The following is a 25,387-nucleotide window of genomic DNA, read 5'->3' as shown; positions in this document are numbered from 1 at the left end:
AAAAATTGATGTGTTGTGAGCAGTTTCATGAAGAAACTATCATCTCTCTGCCAAACTACATCTGCCAACCGTATCACTGTGAAGAAGGAAGGTTGCATCTTGTCATGAATGAGAGGCTCATGCTCATGACAGTGCGAGATGTAAAAAATTAATGGCGTCCTTCTTGGCTGAGCTATAACATTAGCCAACTCAGTGGTGTGAGGTGAGCTAGCTGAAGATACATTCTTCCTTCTGTGCTTTGGTACAGTTGGTGGGTGTGGTTCGATAGAAAGAAAGTAGTAGTAGTTCCTACTTGAAACTGATCACAACAAGGTATGTGTATTATCTTGAGTATCCAGGTCATTATTTCTGGAAAGAGACATTACTGTCAAGTTTTTCAAATGTATATTTTTTGGCTCTATGAGCACCACAAGCCAAGTGCAATCTAGTTCCATTATATTGGAGAGAAAGCAGACATCTTACAACTTAAAACTTCAGATAGATTGCAATAGAGCAAGAGCAAGTTTTGCTATTTAAATAACTGTAACAATGCTGTAAAATCAACCAAAGGTGAAACCCACCATACAATATAGTGAATCTACCCACTCTGTCTTCTTCTTACTATCATAAAAAGTCCAAACACAGTAACAATCTTGATGAATAACATTTAAAAATATTATATATATATATATTTAAAACAGCATTGTAGATGTTTAAGCTCTTAGTCCAGATCATTTAAAGCTTTTTACGGATCTGGGGAAATCATGTTTATCTTTTCGACAGTCACACTGCAAACAGCACACACTTGTGTCTGGCTCATCCTGACCATATCTTTCGTCTTTTTTCTATCTGAACAGAGAACCAATTTGGAAGTGAGGCCTGATGAGTGTCACCTGCACTAATGGGCCCTGTCACTCACAATCACAGACCAAATGGCTCAGCCATTAATAAATTAGATAAAGGTGCTACTAAGATTATCTGTGTCTGTACCTTGTCTTTTCTTTCTATTTATCCACCTCTTATCTTTCTTTGTTTTCTCTCCATTTTCCTTTCGTCTCTCCTCAGACTCTTTGTCTGCATTCCTTCTGCAGCTCTTATCTCTGTCCAAACCCTCGTTCCTTTACATCCATCAATCCATTAATGCTTTCCTCGTGTCATTCTTTCTCCTGTCATCACTACCCTATCATTTTCTCCTCACTTGCTCAGACAGCGGTAAACAAAGCTGATGTAGGCTGTATTCTCATGCACGCTTCCCATAACCTCCTTTAGATGTACTCAAAGTCAATATGCTATCAAAATAACAAAGAAACACAATGGATACCAATTGATTTTTGCTTAAGGCTATATGTGCTATAGCTAGTTAAACCACATGCACTGCTCCTCCCACAGATCATGGTAGAAATACTACAGTCCTGTAATCACTTCACTGCGTCATGTGTATACTGTAACTATGTCTACAGTATAGGAAAATACTTGCAATATTTTGTGCACCACTCAGTTGTAAATGTCATATTGGTCTCAGTGTTTCTTGCTCTGTGACACTAATGTTGCAGCGGTATACCAGTTTCAAGATTTACCATGTTTTGAATATTGACGTTTACCATAATGTGTACATTTCCTTATCTATGGTATACCGTATAACAAACCCGGATGGAGAATCTTAACTGCGCTTCTCCAGACCTCCCAGACCACCTGTCAGACTTCTCCACATACCTAGTTATAAAGTTTTTGTTGAACCAAAAAAAGACATTCTGTTTTAATTTCTGTAAGAGTCATTATAACTGATAATAATAATAGTAATAGTGTAACACCGTATAGCCTGAAATGGTGATATTTTTTACAGTTATTGTACCAACATACTGTTGCAAGCTCAGTTACACTACAATGTTCTATTATATACTGTTATGTTCTGAACCTTGTGTGGATGCAAAAAGGTAAGGGTCGAGTTATGAACCAAAAAAGAAGTAGTTCGTATCTAGGTGTTGTGTAACTGATATTTGTAACTATTTGTAAGTTGCGTAACAGATTAAAATGACAGCTGTTTAAAAGTGTAAATGTAGTGTACTCTTCACCTCCATAACTCTGGCCAATCCCAGAGAGAAGTGGGTGTGAATGTGGGAATATTAGTTCTATTTCTATTCTATTCTTAAGTTACAGAAATGTCTGAACACAGCCCCCTCTGTGGGGGGGTCTCCAAAGCTATTTCACCATCTGTCAAGCAGCTCTGACAACCTGTTCTCACTCCAAACTCGTTAAATTTTGATGCTTTGTCAGTGGCCCTCAGCATCAACTACTGTTGCCCAGCAGCACCCTGTAGTCTCGATAAGAGATGCATGGGGCAGTGTCATAATATGACGATGTGAGTATTAGCCGTAGAGAGAAAGTCCGTACTGGGCGAGGAGGAAGGGTAGTGGATAGTTCAAACAAACAGAATTTTCATCCAGGAGAGAGCTCTTTTTGTCTCATGTGAAACCAAAAGTCAACATTGAGTTAATTTAAATTTTTTGAGCGTCACCACACCCACAAAATGACTTGTTTCAGCCACTGACCAAGCGTTGGTATGGTGAGTTGAGAGTGAGAATATGTTGGTTCTGACTGAGCATCCTGGCCTCTTAAGAATAGTGTAGGCGGTAGAGAAGACACACAGCTATTAGATACAAAACAACACAAAACTGTACTTTGACTATTTCTTGGCTAAAGTAAGGACAAAATTTTACAGATCTCATTTCGAATACGTGGCTGACTAGTTTGTATAAAAAGATTCATGTTTAAGCTTCCATGCACTTTTTGTTTCTAAAAAGATGAAACATGTTTCCAAAAAAAATCAGATTTCAAGAAGGTAAAGTGGATTTCTCTGTAATGTCCACATCTGATTTACCTGCATCACTATGGCCTTCAGGTATACAAGGTGTGCAAGAACAGCTTCAAAATATGTCTAACTGTTGCTGTAGAAAATTACACAAAAGAGCAGCAATGCTAACTTTAGCTCTCCATATTTCTGTATGTCAGATGATGACAGCTGTCTCAAATAAAATTTCAAAAAGACATTAATACAGCAGCTGAGAAAGGGTCTGGGTCATTATCAGACATCACAGAGAAAGCACAGGCTGCCAGCACTGTTCTCTGATCAAGAGAGAAATGGTAAATCTAAAAGACAGCTTGTCAAAATGTGCCATCACATCAAATCATACCAGATGGTTCACAATGTGGCATCACATATCCGAAGGTTTCCATGGCTGTCACCAGGGCTTATCAGCCAGCTCTGTTGGCTTTTTAATGTGGCGAAGAAGTTTATCATTTTGGTTTGGGATTGTCCAAACATCACAAGCCTGCAGTCAGTCACACACTGCCCCACACGTGACAAAAACACAAAACACACAGAAATACACGAAACTGAAATTATTTGTCAACCTCCAGAAATCAGCGTCATGGCCTGGCTCTGTGACCATAACAAGTAAGGGCTGTAACATCAGGTTGGCAGTCTTTGCCACCATCAGAAACAAAGATGTCAGTGGATTTCAATACAGTGCAGGTCTTAGATTCATAGATATAAATGATCTAAACTGAACAATAGATGCAACCAGATCAATATTACTGCCAAGGAAACTTTTAAACTTTTAAAAAAGTGGTAGAAGACAAATTTCTACTTTTAAAATCCCCAGCCCGATTTTCAGTTCCGGGAGAAAAGATACTGATAACAATCGACCTATCCAGTTTGGTGGTTTTTATCCTGATCAGGGTCACACTGGCAACAAGACTAAGCCCAGCAGCTTAAACACCTCTGCAACATCCATCCAGATACTCATGGGGGCTCTCCAACATACCTGCTGGGAGATGTAGTTTGTTCAGCATGTTCTACATCTGCCCACGGTCAGCCTGAACACATTCAATAAAAACTACTTGCTATCCACATGACAGGGTAGACCAGGACAGAGGTCTCCAAACTCAAAAATAAAATAGATGGTATTTTATTGCCTTCCATGATGACACCTTTTGTAGCATTTTCAGATCTGGTGCAACAATCACAAGACAACACAATCTGTCAGTGCCTTCCAAAACATATGTGTGACAGTTACTATTAATGATTGTTATATATTTTTCAAGCTGGACCGTTCAATACTTGAAATATATATGCCGTTCTGTCATTCATTCACCACATTCTTGGAGAGCAGAGCACACTCTGGGCACAGATGGAGCAGCAGAATGCCAGGCAGGTAAAAGTGAAACTTAACTGATTATTATGCTGGGTCTAAAAGTTAGCACCCGCTCGCCTCTGCAGCAGCTGCTCCTTCCATCCATCGATCTAATCAGCTGTCAGTGGATCGAAAGATAAATCATCCACCTGCAACTCAAACTCCTTAAACTGCTGCTGAGGAAAAAATAACTCGATTTGCTTGTGCTTGTGGTGCATTCACAGACCCACAAAATAAATGAATTTGGACAGAATAAATAAAAATCACGCACGCATGCACACACGCACGCACGTGCACGCACGCACGCACGCACGCACGCACATGCACGCACACGCACGTGCACGCACTCACTCACACACACACACACACACACACACACACACACACACACACACAAACAAACACACACACGATAAAAAGAAGAGCTCCTTGTCAGGTAAAAGCAGGTAATTTAAGCCATTTACACAAATGACTGATGCTGTTTTTATTCTGGTGAGGAGAGTCTTTAGTAAAGGCAAAGTTAAAGCTGAAAACACAAACAGTTCCGATGTGGCATCCAGTGATACTGCAGACAGAGTATCAACATTTAGTCCTGGATGAATGCAGCTGTTAGCTATTCAGCGCGGCTTACAGCATCCCGTAGATTTATTCAGCATCAAACAACACTGTGATATGAACGAGGAGCCTTTTGCCTCACTACATTGCAGAGTGAGAAGGACAATACTACCTTATGCATACTGCATGAACAAAAACATGAATACATTATCCACAAACTGATGTTAACCTTTAGACAAACTTCCTCTGACTCAGAGAGTTAAACTGCAAAAAGAGCTGCAGATAGCAGGCACACAGCTCTGAGGGAGGCTTGTTGACAGTTCACATGAGGAAGTGTTCATGTTGCAGACAGTGACAGGGATGTTACCTCTGCTTCTTAGTCTGCAGTACGGCTCAGCTGTCTGATTTTCCCATCACGCTTCTGTACAAACAATGGTAAACAGCAAACCTGCCCTTTGAATTCTCTCTGTTTCTCTTTGGTTCCCCTTTTTTTTTAAATATTTTTTTGTTTTTCTTTGTTCTTTGTTTCAACTTTCACTGATATTGCTCTCCTCTATCTCGATTCCCCCTTCTCTGCCTCACTTCCCTCCCATCACAGTGCTTTAATCAGACCATGAAATGACTGCAGAGACTGGCGGAGAAATCTCCTCCTCACTGATCATCTGAAGTGCTAATGTGAAAGGAGGGAGAAGAAGAGGATGGAAGTGGGAAAAGATGAAGAAATCAAAGAAATGGAGAGAGAGATGTATACAAGCAGGGGGTAAAGGGAGAGGAAAAGAGGCAATGGGTAAAAGAGAATTCTACAACAAGATGAGAAGAGCAAAGTAGAAGAAAAACAGAAGAGCGGAGTGCTGAGGAGTGATGGATAATAAATTAAAGCAGAAGTGCTCTAAACAACAACATATACGAAACAGGATGAGGGTAAAATTACAGCAGAGGGTTAAAAGACAGACAAGGGTGACAAGATCACATTTTTTAGTGTTTATGTCTGAGCCGCAAAACAAACTTCTGCACCTGTAACACACACAGTCACACACACACACACAAACAAAATCATCTTGATGATAACACAGGGAGGATGTGCATTCAGCGAGAGCACAGAGATCAAACGCAACAAGCAGGAGAAGTAGAAAAAACACACAGAGACAGAGAGGACAAGCTTTGACAGGAAAGCAGATTAGAGGCAGAGAGCTCAGATGATTCCTCTGACCTCCTCGAAACCCCAAGGGGAAGAAATTAACATTTCTCCTTGTGAGGACAAATGAGGTGTAAATTATTGATTATTTTGCTGCAGCAGTTCGGTAAATCTGGGCATATTTTCAAGATCAGGTTCTTTGAGGTTCCCTGCTGCTTAAGGACTACTGTACAGTACTTAAGATTACCACGTACAGCTGAAATACATGGGGAATGGATGCAGCACATCACATTGGTGGAGTGAAGCAGAGTTATTTACTTGCTACACATACTCTCTTTGGTGCATGTGGTTGCTACCAGCTTCACTGTGTGTATATTTAGTTTTACCAAGTGATAATACTGTTGTTTATGGAGAGTTTAGAAACACATAGGCTATATCAACTGTTAATTAGCTGGATCATTTTAAATATAGGATCCATTGATTTTACCTATGTATTTTATTATAAAATGTAAAAACATACACAAGGTTGCTCTACTGTGCCGCATTGCCTCTGGTACAATGAGGTATTAATCAGAATCCTTTTTAAACAGATTGTACTCAGTTTTTACAGTGTCATGTAGTTTTTATCTGTTGGAGGGTTGCCGGGCCACACACAAGAGAAAAAAATAGACCAGCCATCATGCAAACATTGAGAAGAGCAGTGCAGTACAGCACAGGAAAGTCCAGCTCTTGTGTTAAGTGTAGCAGATTCAGGCTATTAGAATAGCTGCGCTCTGCTACGGGTAACCATGGCTGACATGTCCCGCCACACCCGTTTGCCATGTATTTTGCCCATTTGGCTTCTAATTACCTCTCACCTCTCATCATGTGTGGCGATGTTACACAAAAATGTGGAAGATGTTTCAGAATGTTGTACTTTGTTGTGCATTGATCAACATTTGAATAAAGAGACATAATCTGAAATGCCTACATTCATATATTTTTTCTTGGGAGTTTGCTTGTTTTCATTTGGGTAGATATGTTTTTGGTAAAGTGTGTCTGGATGGGATCTTTTTAAGAAAGGAGGAAAATCCCCTGTTTACAAAAATACCCATGATTGTGTGGAGTAGGCTTTCATGGTGACAATTCACTGTTCACTGTCAAGTGTTTGTTTTCAGATATAATTTCCAACATCACATTAAACAAGTTTGGTTAGTTAAAGCTGCATTAATCAATAATTTTAAATTAACCATCGGTCAAATGTGTGTAATTTGAAAGGACTCGCAGTCAAATCCACAGATAATTAGCACCAAATTGTGCAGTTCCATAATCTCTTTAATGTCTTCAGCTCATTGTTCTGGTTTTACAGCCCACGCCCTAATTATTGGTTGATTTACTGCTAGCAGCTGTTTTCAGCAAAAAAAGCTGCTCAGATTAAACCACTGAACACTACCTGCCAGTGCAAACCAGAAGACAATGTCAGAGCTGTGTTTTTCAGGTCCATCTCAATCATGCCTGACAGAACAAATATGCTCTTATGCCTCATCTATAGATACACGTCAGCACCAAGCTGGTGAACATAGTGGAGCACCTAACAGCTAAAGAGACAGATATTTCTCTCAGGAGCTGCTGAAAAACAACAGAGAACTGGACTTACATTTGTGAGGTAGCTGGAGACATGACTCCAAATGACTTGCTCTCTAGCAGCTGGAGTGAACAGCTTGTGTGCCATTGCAACTTTATGAGGTGATAATAGTGATGTTTTTAGCTTAAAAAAAATACTCTTAATAGGACCTGTTTGGTGATGTCACATAATCAAAATGACTTTTTAAATATATGCTGTGTAATAAATTATTACTGTAATGTGCATCTATTTCTCTTTGTCCTTTTTGGCCACTTTAAGTGACGGTACCACACGAGCATGAACAGACGCGCATCAACTTCCAGGGGGCAACTTGCTTGACTACAGTGTTTGCAAGGTGCCACTGTGACAATGTGCATATGTGGTGTGATAGCATGCTGTAAGTGTAAGTGTAAATGCATGTGTGAGAGTTGGCACCCTACACAACATATGTTCTGTTAACAAGTTGCCTGCACTGGTGCATGTAAAACTGAGTATAGTGCACAGCTCAACTTTTATGTGCACTACCGTGCATATACACTTAGTATTTTGAGACCTGTTGTACTATCATCAAGGATGTTTGACTGATTTAAGCTCAAGTTAAATTTACTTTCCATCTTCTGCTCCAGTCCGTACATTTTATCGTTTACAGCCTTCTCCCACGCTTTCTCATATTGATACTGTTATCCCTGTTACTCTGGAGCTGAGCATCTAGGCCAAGACTTCCCTATATATGTAAGCAGGCACAGGCGCGCACACACACACACACACACACACACACACACACACACACACACACACAATATATACATCTTCCCAGGTGCTTACTGCACCAGTTTAATCTGTCTTTGCAATGTTCCAAATTGTATTTCAGCACCTGCCCTGTGTACATGTACATGTGTGTGTGTGTATGTGTGTGTATGTGTGCATGTGTATGCATCCAAGTGTGTGAAACCAAGCAGCAGGACAGAGAGCAAGCTAAGAAGTCCTCTAATGAGATGCTCTTCTTTCACTCCCTCTCCCTTTTCCGCACACACACACAAACACGCACGCATGCACACGCACACACACACACACACACACACCTCTGCAGAGCCACCCTGGGGAGCTCTGGGATTCCTCCCACTCCGTGCTATGGCAACATAACTTCACTCCTGGACATTTTTTTCCCACAACTGGACACCCTGCACTCAAATAACTGGGCTTCTATGGATCATAAATCTAATTATAAAAAATATGCAACATATGTTCATCCAAAAAGAGAGAGAAAGAAGCCTCTCTAATGTGAAAACGAGATAAGGAGACGTTTACAAAAGACCACCAGTAGACAGAAGTGATGTTAATAAAGTGGTTGCTATCAGTGGGGAGTTTAAATACTGTAGCAGTTATTAGTTTCATGCTATCTTTTTCCACCACGGGAGGAAAACTCCTCTCTGCAAGAAAATGAGATAGATGGAACAGAGGAAGAACCTGCAGGTTAAAGTCAGTTTTTCTGTGGAAACCAATACTGTAGCATCGACTGGCTGCAACTTCCAACAAGTTTAAATGCAGCAGCTGCTTTCTCATGCAGCAGTTTAGAGCTCGAAGAGGATTTTACCTCAATAAAACATAAAAAAGCTGAAAGTAAGATGCCCTTCACCACATTTAATACAGTAGCTCTCTCTAAACAGCCATCTATGATACTCAGCACTGCAGACTTGATGTTACAGCAGACCAATTACATATACAGTTAAGCCAAGTTGCTCTCATACCAACAGCTGTAGGCAGAGTTACAGTCACTTCACACTGCACTAAAACAAGGTAAAGGGTAGCAAACGTGCCTCTCTGCTGCAAACAAAAGATTAACCTAACTATCTAATCTGTTGAATCCTAGTTTTCTGAAAAGATCTCTTGAACATTATCCTTACTGTCGGCATCGTCATGAGCTTCACTGTGAGGAACAGAATCATTCTAATCATCTCCATTACCATCAGTTACTGTGAGGTAGAAGCAAGCGCGAGGATAAAATCCTCTATCACACTATAAAACTGCAAAGGTGCAGTAACATGCATATTTCCATTTTGCAGAATGGCTAATGTCATGTTTCCCAGTCTTTAGCATATCCAAGCTTGAAACAATGCATTTTTATTCAAATACACAACTAAGCCCATAACTATAACACCTACCTGTCACTGTGTGGAGAAAAGTAATCTTGGTTAAAAGCACACACCTGTCCCCGGAATACAAAATGGCTTGAATGCTACCAGATCTTTTATAGTCCGTGTTTCAAAGGGAAGTACGCAAATGAGACATCATTTTCCAAAAAGAGAAGTGTTTTCTATTGCCTGTGAAAGCTGCGGTAGGTAGCGATCGTATTGCATTTCACCCAGTGTGAATATTTTAAGAGCACTTCTCCACTGGTATAATGAAATGTTACACTGTACCAGTGCTGTGAAAAGACTTATCTAAACCCGTGGAGTCATGTTATTAGACAATCTAAAGCCACAATATTGACGCAAACTGTTGCACAGAACTGTTGCAACAGCTGTTTCTCACATATGAAATGCAGCTGATGTGCATTTGACTCTGTTGCTATGCAAAGTACCCATGTTATTAATGCTAGAGGGAGTGGATATTTCACAAAGTCTCAAATTTCCCAAGAGATAGTCTGAGGAATTTATGAAATATGTGTCACATGTAACACCTTGGGAGCTCAGTTAGACCATGATGTAACAAACCAATTATCTCAGCGCAGCCTGAGGTCAGCATGAGTCAAACAATAAGACCGAATTACATCCGTAAAAACTTCCCATCTGAAAACTCTGACAGATAAATTGTAAAATATACACAATTTCTGTGAAATTTACAAAGAAAACAAAAAAAACCCCAAGAAAACCCTAATGTTAAACTTTAGCATCAGATAACGAAGTGTTCTTAAAAGCCAAAAAGAAAATATTTGGAAGAACATATCTAACAGTTTGTAAAATGCACCCAATTGAAGAACTCATCAGGGATGTTTGTACTACTAACAAACTAGTAAATACAAGTGTCAGTCTCCTACTGCACATCTGCAGTTAAACACTACCACCAAGTGGACAACAGAGTGAAGTACAAGCTGCACCCACTAGTTATGTACTGCAGCATTGTTGCTGCTGTTGTTCTGACTCTCAACAAGGCTCTGTCAGTTTTGTAAAATGGGTTAAATTGCCCACAAAACACAGAATAAATTGTTTTATATTATGAACATTTAGCACATTTCCTTCTACTTACTGAAAATTATAGCTATTTTATGTACCCTCTTAGGTGTGGTATGACCCACAGACTGTATGATGGGAATACCCTCTGACAACTGCTCACATGTGCAGAACAGCATTGTAAAACTAATATAGAGGAAGTCATAGACAGGCCACAGAGTGCTTTCTGTAGTTTCCAGCTGTACCACAATTGAGCTGCTGCTTACTTTCTGATATTCATCCAGATATACTGTACATTAAGCTAGGGCTGGACAATATGGAGAAAATCAAAGCACAATATTTTTTGACTAAATATCTCAATAGGCACAATTGTAGTGTTGACAGTTAGTGTTAGTGTTTTCACAAAGTATTCAAACTATGAGATTTTTGATGAATAATCATCAGTAATGTGTATGTAATGACTAAACGGGTAAAGGCAAATAATAGCACAGCTAGAACAGTCTGGTGAGTTCAGAAAAGTACATCAACTAACTGTAATGCAGCATTTAAATCCAGGAAAAGACAACAATTGCAGTATTACAATTTCCAAAATCTAAGATGATAGTCTTATGTAATGATATTGATATCATATTGACCTATTTCCCGGCCCTATATTCAGCAATGGCGGAGACATGTAAAATGAATCCAAATGAGTATTGTCCCAATTGAGCGTCAGAGAGAGATCAAACCAATTATCGAGATTACATGAGCGTCAGAGACTGACAGTTGAGAAAAAGAAGGTCTTTGGGGGTGATAAATGACATCAATTCAGCTCAATTGGACACTTATATTAAATGAACGCACACACACACACACACACACACACACACACACACACACACACACACACACACACACACACACACACACACACACACACACACACACACACACACACACACACACACAGACGAACACTTTAGAAACTTACCCGAGAGCAACTCTTTGCTGTCTCATATGGCCCTGTGATGAACCGTGCCCCACTTTTCTTTTTAAGGATCCCAACATAACCTGCAAAGGAAAAAAGCATGCATGACTCATCTCAGTCTGTCTGAGATTCTGCAGAGCAATCATTTCCTACCCAAGCTGCTAAACTAAAGGTGCTGCTGAATACAATATATATATCAGGAAAAACACCTGTATGTGTGGTGTTTTAGTTCGGGATAATGAACTGCCATGCTTGTCTTTGTGGCGTTAAATGACTTAATATTTTAGGTTTTTATTGTATGTTATTCCCCAAAATGTCCAACATTTTCAACAAACAAACAAACCTTTTAAAAGCCACAACAAGCAGCCTCTCCTGTTGGGTTTACAGACAAGAAGAGAAGAAGTTTTTCTGATGCTCCCAAACCACTTCAAAATCAGCAGGTCAATATCAGGACAAAACCACAAATACTCCCTGTGATGAAACTCGTAAGAGAGAGCAGATAAGTGGTGTAATTTATGAAGCGGATCTATTATTTAAGAAGCCAAATCCGTTGAGAGAAACAGGAAAACAGTTGTGAAGTTGCACCAAGGGGAGGGCTTATGGAGTTGATGTGAGGTAAAGATGTAATACGTTCTCCAGCAAAACGCACAATAAACTGATGTACAGGATTAAAAGTTTTGCTTCAAACTGTTTTCTTTTGGCCACATGATGCCAAGGGGGACAAGTAAACATGCCTATCATGTTCATCATTTTTATGTTGACATCTTAGTTGCTTATTTACATAGTTAGCAGTTAAGGTGCAGCATTAGCATTCATTTGGAGTCGTGTTTCTGTCCATCTGATGAATGTAAGTTCAATATTTACTCTGTTTTAGTGCTGTTTTTGGTCTAGAACAACTCCTCACGGAAATGTCTGCATCTTTAACACCTAAATGCTCCACTATTTTTTACCAGGTGGTCACTAACTGTATCTGTCTGCTGTTTGGTGCTGGGCAGGTAGTGTACAGTGGATTTTAAAACCTAGCTGGTGTAACTGAAATTGCCCTATGAGAATGGTAGGAGAGTGAACCAGAACAGTCAAGTTGTTAAAAAATGAGCTACAACTTGCTATGAAGCGCAGTAAAAATGATGGGAGCTGCAGATTCAGGTGATAATTCTCTGTGGCCTCGTCACTACAAGTGATCACATTTGATACATGGTTATTCTATAAAATATTACATTACAGCTGAGTCCTAATTGAGTCCTAAAACCCAGAAATGAGTTAACCTTTGGATGGGTTTTTGCTTAGATGCCTGAATAAAGTCTGTGGTTAACACAAGATTGAGAGACTCTGTTTTGTTCTATGACACAACCTATGTCGATAAATACCTCCACTCATGAATTTTGAAGATTTTTGTGTCTTAAAAAAGTTGGTTGCTAGCAAGAGGATAATGAGACTACTGAACGTCATCACGCCAAACACAGATTCACAGTCAGGTGACTGCAGTGTTGTTTGTCTGTAGCCTAGCATTAGCCTTTAACTTGTGGCGTTTATGCTTTAAAAAAAAGTGGTTTCTGAAGATTATCTTGCTCAAAACCTGCAATTCTCATGAAGCATTGTTTATGATACACAATCCCATTGGACATTGAAAATAACGTCATCCCTGCAGCAGTCTATTAGTGTACACAATACCACTACAACAAATAGATTTCAAGGGGGTTCATGCTGATCTATAGTACTTTGGTGTATTGGAGGTCTAATGGATTTAACCTGTGGCTTACACATTAGGGAATAAATAATTGAAGGTGCAGTCAGTGATATTAACCCAGCACACTTTTTTTGTCAAATTCAGCTAATATCTCCTCATGGTCCGCGCCATCTGCGTGCGTACTGAAAAAAATCGGGTGTTCATACACAGCCCTGACTCTGTGACCGAGCCTGACCGTTAATCTGACCATTGCCAATCAGCAACAGCAGTGGTCATGCTTCAGAAAAAGACAGGGGAAAGGCCATGGATGCATTGAGAGAAAGCAAGTTAGCTGAAGAAGAGAAAAGGGACAGTGAACGTGGCACATGCTGAACTCCACAAGTCATTGTCAACAATCTTTCTCCAGAATTGCTGACCCCGCATTTATCTGACACTCGAGGGCTACATGACATTGAATTATTAGTGCCAGGTCAACTCAATGACACTCAACAATGAAGAACTAGAAACCCAAATTTGTGTCATTCTAGCTTAGCGGTAGAAGCGAGCCTCTGTCCCTTCCTGTGTCCTCATTGGCCTGGGTCCACTGTAAGCTGACCTGGTTTTACAGAGACTCTCAGTCTGGACAGAATACAAAGACAGCAGACCTCGCAAAGACAAAATATGATGAGTTGGCATAAATGATATTTGGTTCCACTTGGTTAGGCTGGGTAGCATTAATAGGGCTTCACTACAGTCTCCAATACAAAACAAAGCAGGCCGTTGTCATGCACTGCTCTTACGTGTTTTTTTTCGTTTGCGAAAAAGTAATATCACAGTTCTTGTATAACCAACGTGATCGGGAAGGCTGCGATTACTTGACCAATGCGCTTGGATAAAGGAAGTAGTTTGAGGCTGAAAATCTGCATAGAGAGGCAGGTCAGGGTGGTGGTTGGATCACAAAACAATAACTTTCTCTCCAGGTGACCGGTGTTCGCAACCATGAAAAACCAGTGTATGGTTAGCTAAGTAACTTTCTTGCCTAAACCTAACCTATGTTACTTTATGTATATTGTTATGAAGCACTAACGACCTGTTGTATGAGGATTCCTTGAACTGTCTTTTAGTTTCTTTAAAATTTGATGATGATTTTATGATTTGTCAGTTTTATTTTGCTGCCTTGTGCCTTGTGATTGATTCTGAAAAGTGCTCTATAAACAAAATAACTGTTATAATTATATACAGTATGCATTCATCATACTCTAAGCTGACCAGCTAAATTTAGAAGAACAGTCTCCTGACTGTTTTTGTAAAATGTATAAACTAAAAATACTAATGTATATACATAAACATGTTTAATATATATCAGTCAGTGGCCTTTCAGGACAATAACACCATAGTCGCTTTTACACTACCTGTACAAGTCATGAATATCGTGCTGTTATGCTGCATCATTGCTCTGTACAGTAAATGCTTGGTTCAACCCATTTTAAAACATAAATAAAACAAAGGCTTTTTAGAATACTCAAAACAAATACTCAGTACTCCACTCACCTCTAGTGGTATCTAGCAATGCAGTTTTGGCTTGATGTGCCCATGTTTTTACATATCTGTCTCTAAGATTTCTGCCTCAACATCAACACAATATGGTTGTATTGAATGAAGCCCGTAAGCCTGTTACTTACGCTGTATAAAATGTAGAGGTTTGGTTCAGATTACATACCATCCCCACATGCATAAAACCATTGATCACAATCAAAGAAATGTGTTCAAAACAACGATAAATAATTATACAAATGCTAAAGATAGTAGAGCAGCAAAAGTACATTTCGATTATTGAAGGAATCTGAGTTAATAGAAATACAAATATAGCCTAATAAATTATTCCCAAATCTACTGTTAAGGGGAGCAACATACTCACAGACCCTTGTGGTCTTTAAACTAACACATGTGCAACTGTTGACACTATAATAATTCTCTATATGCCGACTACATTCCTCTTTTATGACATGATGATATAACCTGCTAGTAATGGTGATGTTTACACACTCATGTCCACACACTACCAGAGACAGTCATGCAAACACACAGTGTATTCCCTCAGGTGCCACACTTGAGCTCATTCTGACCTTTCATGGTGAGGACACCACGGCAGAAGTCTTTGAAGTTGATCCTCCCATGAGAGTCTGCATCCAGACATTTGGCCAACTTCTTCACCTGTGAAAAGGTACAGAGAGAACAGGACGGATATCAGAGCACGAACATATTTCTGTAAATGCCTGGTAAAATTAATGAAGGATGAGGTTATTTTGCTCCTTTTATCACTCCAAAACCCCACAACATTTCTGTCTGTTCGAGGTCCTGTAGAGCAAACATTTTGCTAAAACTGCACATGCTTGAATATGACCAGTAAAATGTAGACAAAATGATACAAAAGGTGCAGTATGCGATGCACTGGTTAATTTTATACATTTTTGTTAGGACAGCATTATACATAGTACATTTGAAAGATTATTTTGTTGCATGAAAAATGGGTTTAGTAGGAAAAATAATACGTTCCATTGCAGGAAAAGCAGAGGTTTTACTGATAACATTAATGATGGTTGTCATTTAGGCATATCACTGGTTGAACAGAACTGAGACATCGCCGGTGTGAAAACTAACATCTGTGCTTATTTTTTCGCAACGCCAACTCAAAATGTGTGCTGTGAAAAAAACTATGATTAGTACTGAAAAACTGCTATCGTATCATATTGGTGTCAGGATATTGAAAAGGTAAGTATGATTTACAGTCCTATTCAACCAATCTTCAGCTACTGTTTGCATGTGTGTGTAGCTGTGTTCCCCACTGCCACATTAAACCGGTGGTTTCCGAGATAGAGGTGGCTGATAAGTACATTAATCATCCTCACTTTCAACACTGTGCTACGTGTCTTTACAGAGTGCTGTAAAAGGTTTCACCTCACCAGACATATATAAGTATAATAGTAATAGTTTGATGGTCATAATATTCTCATGCTGCATCTGTCCTCTTTTCATTATCAGTGCAACAGACACTGGTTTTCCTAATGCAGACTATCCAGTCTATGCTGGACCGTTATAACTTATGTCCCTCCAAAAACAGACAGCCAGAGACTTTCTTCTCAAAAAGTTGAAAACTATATTTAAATTTTCCTCCAGAGCTTCTATTATGTTAAATCATGCAACGTAAAGGTTACAGGATGTTAAAATATTCTAACCCTGTAGTATTATAACCCGAACAATAAATGTCTAGATGACAAGTTTACTGCCGTTATCATCTTGAAAATAAGACAGTGTTAAGAGCCTCACTGTAATCTGTAGTGTTTATAACACAATACTATGTTTTTTTGGTGAAATAATCATCACTGATGGTTTTGATATTCTTAGAGCCTTAGGGGCCCTGAGTGTTAAGTTTATCTACCTAATGACAATAAAGGGAAGGTAATGGAGTCATTAAAATCAACATGGTTCATCATGTCGGCAAATTCACGACCCTCTACCCATTAGCTTTGGAGATATTGGATGTGTAAAGTTGATATTTTGGCCTGATGGTGGTACACATACTGCATGTCCAAAAACGACAGGAATCTGGGCACCCATTATACTTTGATATTTCCTTCAGTTAAAGTGGAGTCCTATTGTAGTGGCTGCACCTGCTGCCACACAGCTGATTCAAATGCCAGTAACCCTCCTGCACACACGGTAGTTTTCTATAGCTTACACTGAATAATTCATGTTTCCTCTGTTGAGTTCTGTTGACCTTTTGACCTCATGCACACCAACCAGCAAAAATAATGACACATAGCTTTTGTTTCAGACATCATATTTATAGTTTTAGTCTTGGCAATGTATTAATTTCTATTTGTGGTGTGGACATTTATTTACCTTTTGTACAATCACATTTTACTTTGTCTTTAGACAGTGCTAAGAGTAGTTAGCTATCTGTAATCAACAAATGTATTAACTACGTTTTCAATTAACTTGCTAGTAGCAACTGCTTCCATATTTGCAGTGATTTAAGTAGTTACTTTTTAAATCATTTTTCTGGAGTTAACAACTTAAATTAAAACCAATTTTAAGCCATTAAAGGAAAATAAATTATTTTTTCATTTTTATTTTACTATGGCTTTTCTACTGTCATTGAACCACCTTGGACCAGTCTTGACCCCTTTTCTTTCGCAGTGATTGCTGTGAAGGTATACCCAAGCAATGCATTCATCAGGCAGCATTTGTAAGATTAAATCTGAATATATTAGTCAGTTAGTAAGAAGTATTGATCATTGGCATTTGCGAGCCTAACAAATGTTTACAAATGTTTTGGGATGGCATTTTAGTTTAGTTACCTGGCTACCTGAGTAAACCTGCTTGCCACCTGGACTCTAGTTTGTGAAGGCAGGTGTCTGACTGATTGACACTGGATACAAAACTAAAGCAGACAATCCTGCACTTTCCCATGTATAGTGTTTGTGAACAAGTGGGCACTTTTTTGCAATACACTCAGTTGATTGGTATTTTTGACTTTTTTGTATTATATCTGGTTATAATATATTAACACACATACATTGTTTATTAGATCTTTTTTTTACAATGTAGTTTGAACTTTTTAAAGAAGCTTTAGTTTTTCTCTCTCGGGCAACTTTGCAATAGTCTTCTTCCAGTTTGAAATAATTGGTACTACCTCACAAAGCTATGCCTTTAAAGTAGCTTCCCCAACTCTGACTTTAGATGAGTTTGCCTCAAGTCATTTCTAATTTCTATTTCTTTGAGTTACCAGTGTGGAGGTTCAGCTGTGGGTTCATGCAGGTGGTGGGACATCTTGTGAGGCTGGATCAAAAGATGCACCTTTTAAAATAGAGCTGTTAAACACAGGAAGTGGCCAATTGGAATGTACCACGTGACTGCCACATCATGGGGGGAGACTGGCTTTTATGTCCATTTAATCTTTTTCTGGGAGACTGTGTTGTAATACTACTAGTACTAGTACATGAAATTGCAAGAGGTTGCCCTCTCCGTCTGGGAGCCATAATAACATACAGTAATTAACACAGACATTTGGCCAGTAGCTGTATTTTCATGTAGACCAATGAAAGAATAAACCTGCTGACAAACCAACAGATGGACGAAATGACATCGCCATCCTTTGGCCCTCACTGAGGCAAAATTGCTTAACATAAAAAAACAACTATAAATAACTTTTGACCTTAACAAAGACTGAAGGCAGTGGGCTGGTTTACTAAAAGGGTCCTACACACCTCATGTGCATAATCACACATTTGAATAATGAAAGTGGCCAAAGCATGCCCCACTACGTGCACAACCTGACTCATGATCCTCCCACGTCCAAATGACTGAAGAGGGCTGCTGCCTTTAAGCACTCTGCACTACGGCTGAATAATGCATTGTTCTCTTGCAAGCTACCCACAGCCATTTCAAATTTAACAGCACTAATTTTAGTAAAGGTTTGTGACCACGTAGAAACAGCTTCAGGGTTTTCCCCGGTTAAAAAAATTACTAAGGTTGGACTTTAATGCTTCAACTTTGAGAGGTAGATATAGTACTGTGACAAATCCAACTCCAGAGAAATAGTGTGGAACAACATTTTATGTAAATGTGATGGTCGTGTCTACATGGTAACCCCCGATTCACGAAAACTCCCCTGAGATTTCATGTTCCATGTTTCAAGTGATTATGTGATCCCAAGCCATTATCTTTTCCTTTTCCCAACCAAGTTCTTTCTGTGCCTAAACCTAACCAGACCTTAACCACAACATTGTCAGACCATAAACCATCAAGACAAAAATATTTTAAAGAGTAACTAAACCCCCAACTATTGGCTTGAGTGTCTCCTCCGTGGAATTTGAAAAAAGTCTTCGGCAGGGCTGGGAGGGAACTGAGACAAGCTCTGCCACCCAATCGTGCCACCTCTCAATCCTCAATCCACAGCGTGAGTAGGGTTTCCCACACATTCATTTATTTGTGGTGGTCCACCCCGTTCAAAACAGCTGGGGAATTTCTATTTTTTGAGCTAGACCACTCATTAGGAGGGCTGCCTAAATATATATACTGGGTATGCATTGCATCACATGGTCGGAGCGCAGATTGTACTCTGGTCACAGATGGAGCAGCACAATGTCAGGCGCATTGAAAGTAAAACTCAGCCGTTCATTCTGCTTGGTCTGAAAGTTTGCATTCACTCTGCGCAGCTGCTCCTCTCATCCACTGATCTGATCAGCTCTGAATCAACAGATCAATTATGCACCCCCAAGACTCACACACTGCTGCTGTTTACTTTATGTGTTTTTTGGGGCGATGAGACGAGATGAAGGGTTCTCTCAAGCACCTTATACTGCCTGTTCAAGGCAGGAATATTCTGCCGTTCTGAAGGCTATTAACGCATTAACCCAGAATGGAGGAGGGGGTGTTGTCCTGCAGGTAGGCCAGCAGCAGAGGTAGTAACAGAACAGAGTCTCATTATGTTCCACAGGCAACTCAGAGTTAAGTGAGACACTTAGTGGTGAAATATGGTACATCAGTTCAGTCTGGTGTTCAACCTTCTATAAAACGGGTTTGAAAATGTTTACACCGGCCCAAACTTATGCCTGTTATTACACTCACATAGGTCATCTCACATCCTCATTTCCATTACACAGGCAACTGGGTCATGTAAAATGCTGCTTATTAGGGCATTTTGAGGTGTGTTAAGCTGAGGTCGCAGGGGAACTAAGATCAAGGTAACCTGGCTATTTCGATAAAACACAAGTTTAACAAAATTGTATAAGTCAGCTGTTACTCTTCAAAACTGCATTGTCAGCCCAGATTATTATTCCTGACTTGTGGTCGGTTTTTAAGGGCAGAGTGAAGGGGAAGGAAAAGAGGTCAGTGAGGAAACTGTAGGCTTATGTAAGTGTGTGTGCATATTTGCATGTGACTGTACAACTGGGAGATTGTCACCCACTATGTACAATAGTAGGTCAGGTTGTCATGGAGCGGCCGGTGGGATTTGCCCATACAGAACAATGACATGAGAGGGCAACGCACGCAGGACACTGCTCAATATGGTGCATCAATTAGAAAGTACAGACCAAACAGAGTAGTCTTTTTTTGGGTTCAATATAATAGAGTGTATTTTTTCTTTGAAAATTCTGCATTTAAAAAAAAAAAAGAGACAGAGAGCTAGATCACAGCAACAGGAGTGTCCTATTTAAACAATGATTAACAATAAATAAAAGGTTATACAAAGTGTAGAATAATTCACATTACACTGAATAGGATCTACTAATGTGTAGGTTCTTGAGTTATAAATTGCACTTATATAACTCGGTCCCCAGGTCAGTGGCAAGCCTCCCCCAGGAGCTAATCAGTGCCTCCACGATGTTCCTGTTGATGAGCAACACAACACTGTGGAGCCAATCAGCCGCAGCATTCAATTACCCTGACATGCAGCGAGACACAAGGGATGTCCACTGTGACACGTACACTGATGAAAAACATCTCAGATATAACCGATATTGAGCATTCATCACAAACTAAGATCTTGGTTCTAGTAAGTTACAGAGGATGACACAGTATTTTCCACTTTGTTGTGTGGGCATGTCTTTTATAATGAACTATGCTTCAAAAAGAAAATATTCACAGTCAGATGAAACAGCATCCTGAATCAAGCCTTTTTGGAATAACTGTAGTGACAAATTATTTGACTGCAGGAGTTTTTCAGATTGGATTACAGTTTATGTTTCTAATCTTCAGTCATTCAGTTTGAACAGAAAAGGGCCATTACAACCACTCAGAGCTGAGGGAATTTGGTGTTGCTTGACATACAGCAGCTTGCTCAAGAGCCTGAGAAAGAGCTCTCCTCTCTCTCAGCAGCTGCTGTCCGAGTCATTTCCATCAACACTCTCAAAAAACCCTCTTTGGATTTCCTTTTCTTCTCAAAAATACGCTAATTCAGTACACTGAAGTGCTCATCCTGTTCAGGGCTGCCAGATGCTGGATCTGTCTCAGCAGAGACTGGCTGAAAGGCATAGTGCACCTAATCTGAAGAGTCTTGGTTTAACCCTTTGAAATATGAGGAGATAGGCCTGATTAAAAAAAGAGGGGCAATTTCACAAGAATTGGCCCAAGAGTTTGCTAAATAAATATATAAATGAATGAATGAATGAATTAATAAATATATGAATGAAAATATTAACAAGAAGAAGAAAAGTAAAAAACAAAACAAGAAAATAACCTAAAAAAAAAGGTGCTAAAAATATTAAATAATTATTTTTTTCTATGTCCAGCCACATAACTTTAAAAAATATAATTGAGGAGGATTATAAATATAGTTTACTGGACATTTTTCCCCATGTTTTTTTGATTATATCTAATGATCCCCCTAGCTAATTTTCACATCAGTTCCTTGTCACCTTTTACTAATTTTTTGCCGTTTGCAGGACATTTCTTGCCAAGATGCTCATTATGTTTTTCCTGTGTTTTAAAAAGAAATCAAACCAAATTTCTCAGGCTTCAGAGGTAAAAATGCTAGAACAAGGAAACTGATATTGATCCAGGTATTAAAGGGTTAAACAGTTAAGATGCAGAATTCTGATTAGAGTAAAAAACGTTTAAATAGGATATATCAGTCTATATCTTTTATTTAAAAGATTAATACAAAATATAAATACTTTAACGTGTATCCTGTAATTATGATTATTAGAGAATTACTTCCCAGAAACTCCAATGCACTAAGTGTGTCAACATATAAATTTACACAAATATTTCGGCAAAAAGCTAATATAAGCCAATATATACAATATATGCCTGGCCTATAGCGCTACCTATCTTTATACTGGGTTGAACCCTCTGCTGGGCCACGTTGCTGTATTCACATCTCAGTTAGCTTAATAGTCATCATTTCTCTTGCTCTTCTGATTTATATGTCAGTTTCATATCATTATTATTCGATTCAAATCAAATGTATTTTTCTTTCCATCTGACTTGCCACTTTTGATCAGAAATGTAATGCTCCTTATATTCTGCACTTGCAATTAAAATGTTGGAAAACATGTTAAAAGTGAATAGCATATTTCCACCAGACAGTGTAGCCAGTGAACATGAAGGTAAGTTAAAGGTAGTTCCCTTAGTTAGTCAGACTTCACAATCATCAGAAGTAGTCCACACAAAAACTTTCAGCTCAGAGAGGTAGAGGAGCATCAGACCGTTTAGCTTCAGTGTCTTTATCTATTCCCACTGTTCCCCTGTGTTCCCACTGCACTGCTTAGGAACAAAAATGTCTTTATACTTTGACTCCAACGTGGAAAACTTTCACAATGAACCTTTGCATGGGTTAACCCTGAGTTTCAGCTGAGCTCTACCGAATGAGCCTCGTGTCAAAAACAAAAACGTGCAACTCCACGTTAGCTTCTTCGTCCCGCAACATGAAAGACAGGATACATTTCAGAAAATAATGACTGCGTGTGGCAAAGGCTGGTGTTACTCGGTTGCCTGAAGCACCTTACTTCGTTATAGTGGCGGAAAGTTCAGCAGAAAATATACAGACGAAGCAATATGCAAACTACTGAAGGTCCAAGATACATGCCCTCACCTGTTCTGCTTGTCCAAACTGAGAACCCAACTGCACCAAATGTTCAGGGCGAATAAACCCGTCTGAGTCCTCGTCACACACGTCAAACACTTCTTTAAGTTTCCTCACAAACGTCAACAGACGCTCCGGCTCAGGAATGAAGTCTTCGCCCATTTTTTTTATTGCTTTATTTATCTTTTTTCGGGGTGTTTTACACGGGCGGCTGCTACTGAAACACCATGCTGCGTGCTCATGGGATGCTGCTGCTGCACGCGAGAGGAGGAGTGATGCTGGACAGAGGACAAGTCCCAACCCGGAAGCAGAGGGAAACAGCACTACTTTTTCCATAACCAGACAGCAAAGTACAGAGGACCTCTTATTTCTCACCTCCCACTCAGTTTGTTATCACTTTCAGCTTCATTGAAGGGTCAGTGGGACAGCCAATTGCCATAGCAACCAGCGTTGTTAGAAGTTCTATGTCACAGTAGGAGAGTAAAATACTGTGGCCCTTAGCAGAGGCTATATATAAACTGTAAAACTGTAGCCTACCCTTACTTTGACATGATGTTATTACAGCAAACCACAGCACGATAAAAAAGTGAAGAGTATAAAGTAAAATGTGATTTAAAAAACTGGGAGGCCCTGATATACAGTAGATTATATAGTACACTATATCCACCCACAGCGCAAAAACAGAGCCCAGTGTTAGCACACTAACATTATGATTTTAAGTAGTATGATATTTTAATGTTCACCATTATTTTAAATATTATTATTATTAATAGATTTTAATGTTAAAAAGTTAGACCACTGAAACTGGTGAATATTGTTGTTTGATTTTTTTTTTTTTTTAGTTTGCATGAGCCAAAGACTGGGACAAAAGATTTGTTTATTAACTAATAGTTATGTGACACTGTGTTAATAGTTTTGGGACACTTTGTGTAACGCTTGTGTATGAGATTGAACATGTTCTCTAAAATAAATATTGGTATTATTTTGAGGGCTCTTACTGTGCTTGTTTTTTAGACTCTGACACACAAGTATAAATGAAAATTTGTTTATCACATACCGGGTTTGTTTGTTAATATAACAGGTGTGTGTTTCCCTTATTTGAATTTTAATCCTTTTTTGGAATTTGACCTTTCTTCCGTAATTGGGATCTGGTGGGTTTTTTAATTATTTATTTATTTTTTTAAATTTTTTGCCTTGATTGGAATTTGATCTGTTTTTTTTAGAAGGGTGTCTTTTTGTGTGCATGTATTGAAGATTACTTCTGTTCTGATTTATCCTTAATATAATATAATTTTGAAGGCAGGTAATAGACTGATTATGAATTTTAATGTTAAGTATTTTGATTTTAAGATAAATTTTGATATAAAGAATGTAAATGTAATATTTTTTATTCATTTGGATATGTTTGATGTTCTGTAATATGGCCTTGACATTACTGTTTTTCTTTTCCTATGTACTGTTTCTATGCAATTTATCAAATTGTTAATTGTCAGTTGTTTTACCACCCTGAGTAGATCAGATAGTTATCCAAACTGGCCACCATAGTCAGTATATTGGTGTGCATTATGTATAAATATAGTTGTGGTTTCATCTTTTCAAACAATTCCACCTGATGAAGATCCTAGTAGGATCAAAAAGTTGTTTTCATTGTTCCTGTGTGGCATGGAGTAAGTGTTCAGGCCTAACTTTTTTAGTCAATTAGGTTACATTATTTTTTGATACTTAGTGTTTGTACCAGAATTCATGGCATTCAATTCATCCAATAGATTTTAAGACATTTCTTGCTGAACCACAAATTTGAACCTCATGGTGGCACTAGAACTCAAACCATGTCCACCAAAGTCATTAGGATTCATTCTGGTAGCCAGGAACGTGTGTGCAAAATTAAAAAAGTGTTACCTACTCATCAAGAAGTTACATGACAAGATTTTCACAAGATAAATGAAAAAAAACCTGCTGGTTGCAGCAGGGGAAAGATCAGGGAAACATTGACGTCATCAAGGTTCATCATCAGGGCGTGATGGATATCTGTACATATTTCGTGTTAGCAGCTGCATGTGATTGGGATTCATGTGCGGATACCAGCTGACATTTGCTATTTGAGCAGTTTGTGGACCACATGGAAGGACCAGATGTTATGAGGAGATTCACATGTGCTACTGTCTGCTGACAGTAGCGTTACATTGCAGAAATATAACCCATGATTTCCAATGTTAGATAAGTATTTCTGATGTTGGGTAGGATGGTGGTAAAGGGTTGCATTTGAAACAAGTTTGATTTTTGACACTAATATGTCTTCCAATATCATCACATCTCTTGGTTTAAATTTGGAAATTTTGTGTTTATTTCTATAGAAAATGATTCAGGGCTGGGATTTTTGAGAACAATGATATTCTTAACATGATAACATAAAACATAACCAGTCTTCTTCCTCAAAAATACACCACCAGTTCAGCAGTCACATCCTCTATGACATGTGTCATAGCGTTTACTTCTCGGCTCGTATTTATTGCTGGGAATGACACAC

General features: G+C 38.9%; 1 protein-coding gene across 3 annotated transcripts in view; it reads right to left on the bottom strand.

Annotated features, from left to right (window-relative positions):
- The window catches only part of rab11fip4b (RAB11 family interacting protein 4 (class II) b), a 77,555-nt gene extending 54,411 nt beyond the window's left edge, over positions 1-23,144 (bottom strand). Inside the window, exons 1-3 of one of the 3 annotated variants that reach the window (XM_088075544.1) lie at positions 22,870-23,144; positions 15,395-15,482; positions 11,606-11,685 (exon numbers count right to left, since the gene is read on the bottom strand). In XM_088075544.1, the coding sequence (XP_087931670.1) occupies positions 11,606-11,685; positions 15,395-15,482; positions 22,870-23,022 (321 nt within the window). In that variant the 5' untranslated portion in view covers positions 23,023-23,144. Of the gene's footprint in view, positions 1-9,627; positions 9,765-11,605; positions 11,686-15,394; positions 15,483-22,869 lie in introns of those variants that run through there. The other 2 variants (XM_088075545.1, XM_088075548.1) reach the window with 2 other exon arrangements.
- Between the last annotated feature and the right edge of the window lie 2,243 nt (positions 23,145-25,387).

This window comes from Plectropomus leopardus, chromosome 3, assembly GCF_026936395.1.
Source record: "Plectropomus leopardus strain MGB_pleo_1.0 chromosome 3, ASM2693639v1, whole genome shotgun sequence".
Classification (NCBI taxonomy): Eukaryota; Metazoa; Chordata; class Actinopteri; order Perciformes; family Serranidae; genus Plectropomus; species Plectropomus leopardus.
The sequence above is the reverse complement of the archived record's forward strand: the minus strand, read 5'-3'. Positions and strand labels throughout refer to the sequence as shown.